Genomic DNA, 1,725 nt, shown 5'->3' with positions numbered 1-1,725 from the left:
GGCTCTGGGAGGATGCTGCATCCACCCCAAATATTGCTGCCGCTCCACTCCCAGCACCACCACTGCCAGCCACCCAGCACAACCCTGGTTCAACACCCTGCCTCCACCCATGCACCGGGAAGAGCTGTGGCTGCACCAGGTGGCTGGCGGCAGCAGTGCTGGGAGCGAAGTGGCAACGAAATTTGGGGCGGATGCAGCATCATCCCAGTGCTGCTAGAACCCACTCCAAGCCCAGCCCCCGCCAAGAAGAGCCCCGCGCAGCCCTGGCTGCAGTGCACCTCATGTAGATCCAGGGGGCACACACCCCACCCCATGCCCTCCTGGGGTGCAAGCAGCAGCAGGAGCCACCTCTTCCAACCCCCCATGAGCTGCGACTCCGCTTCCCCCCTGGCCTGCCCCTGCCCCCTCCCTCGCCGCGGGGAGCATTGATCTGCCCCCTCCACACCTCCCCCCATCCCCTTCCACCACACTAGACATACCAGCTGAAGGCAATTCTCCACACTGCCAGGCTGTGCTCCTCGCTGCCTGAATGCTGCGCTGTGGCTGCGCACACCATGGGCACTTATTGCAAAATTATCAGCCCCATCAGGCCGATATCCTATACAGCCAGTTTTCTTCATAGCGGTACTGATCCTATATTGGACCAATGTATTGATGCACCTATAAATAGAAATAATTTTAATGACATCAGTAAAACTTAAAGAAAAGGTGCTTCAGGAATAGTGTTTTGGAGTGAGAGAAAAGAAGAAAATATCTGGAGAACTAGTAAAAGTTCAGGTTCATCATTCAAGATCCTTAATGGGTCAATTACTCACTGTGGCATTCTTGTTTGCATAGGTTTGATTCTTGGGCTGGAATGGCTCTAGCTAGAGCAAGTCGAATTCAGGACAAGCTGAACTCCAATGAGCTGAAGAGTGATGGGCCCATTTGGAAGCACTCTACCCCTGTCCTCAACTGCTTCAAAAGAGCTCTGGAGATTGACTGCTCCAATCTCTCTCTCTGGATAGAATATGGCACCATGTCCTATGCCCTTCATTCTTTTGCATCTCGACAGCTTAAGCAGTGGAAGTCAGAACTTCCCCCTGAGGTTGTGCAGCAGGTAGGATCTGCTCCTTAAGCTTCTGTCAGGTGAAATCAAAAGTGCCTGTGCACAGAACGATGAACAGACTTGGTTCCCTAGCTGTTGCTACTCAGTTAGGGTGTTGTTAGATATTACCTTTTCCATGTGTTAAATTCTCTTAAGATGGAAGCATTTGCACACTAAGATAGAAAAAGACGATCGAAGTGCTTTCTGAGCATCTCAAAGTTATGCCTGTTCAGGTGAGGATTATCTCCAGCTAGTGTTAGGTAGCTTGTGTTACAGCTCAAGTCAGAGCTGTGTACATGAGAGGTTGTTAATCCTTAACAAGAGACTGCTCCCAGCATGTGTGAACTTTAATACCACCTTACATTCCATAGAATTAGCATGTGCAAATTGTAACATGTAACAGCACTCTTACTACAAGGAGAGATCATTTTTCCCTTTATTCTGCATTTCAGAAACAAGGTGTATAACATATTCAAGGCCACATTGTATGCAACATTACTGTATTACAGTATTTTCCATTTTAAATCTAATAGTCCGAAGGATTTTTAACTGACAATGCTACCTTTGTGAACATCCACATACAACAGAATGAAAGGTACCATTATTCATCTTAGGCGAAGGCTATTTCATGTATTCTT

At 48.1% G+C, this 1,725-nt stretch overlaps 1 protein-coding gene across 1 annotated transcript in view; it reads left to right on the top strand.

Moving 5' to 3' along the window:
* The window catches only part of CABIN1 (calcineurin binding protein 1), a 210,814-nt gene that overhangs the window by 67,514 nt on the left and 141,575 nt on the right, over positions 1–1,725 (top strand). Inside the window, exon 23 of the mRNA XM_025199243.1 lies at positions 838–1,101. Within this exon, the coding sequence (XP_025055028.1) occupies positions 838–1,101 (264 nt within the window). The remainder of the gene's footprint in view (positions 1–837; positions 1,102–1,725) is intronic.

This window comes from Alligator sinensis, unplaced genomic scaffold (assembly GCF_000455745.1).
Source record: "Alligator sinensis unplaced genomic scaffold, ASM45574v1 scaffold505_1, whole genome shotgun sequence".
NCBI lineage: Eukaryota > Metazoa > Chordata > Crocodylia > Alligatoridae > Alligator > Alligator sinensis.
Note: the sequence above shows the minus strand (reverse complement) of the source record. Positions and strands in the feature narration are given on the sequence as shown.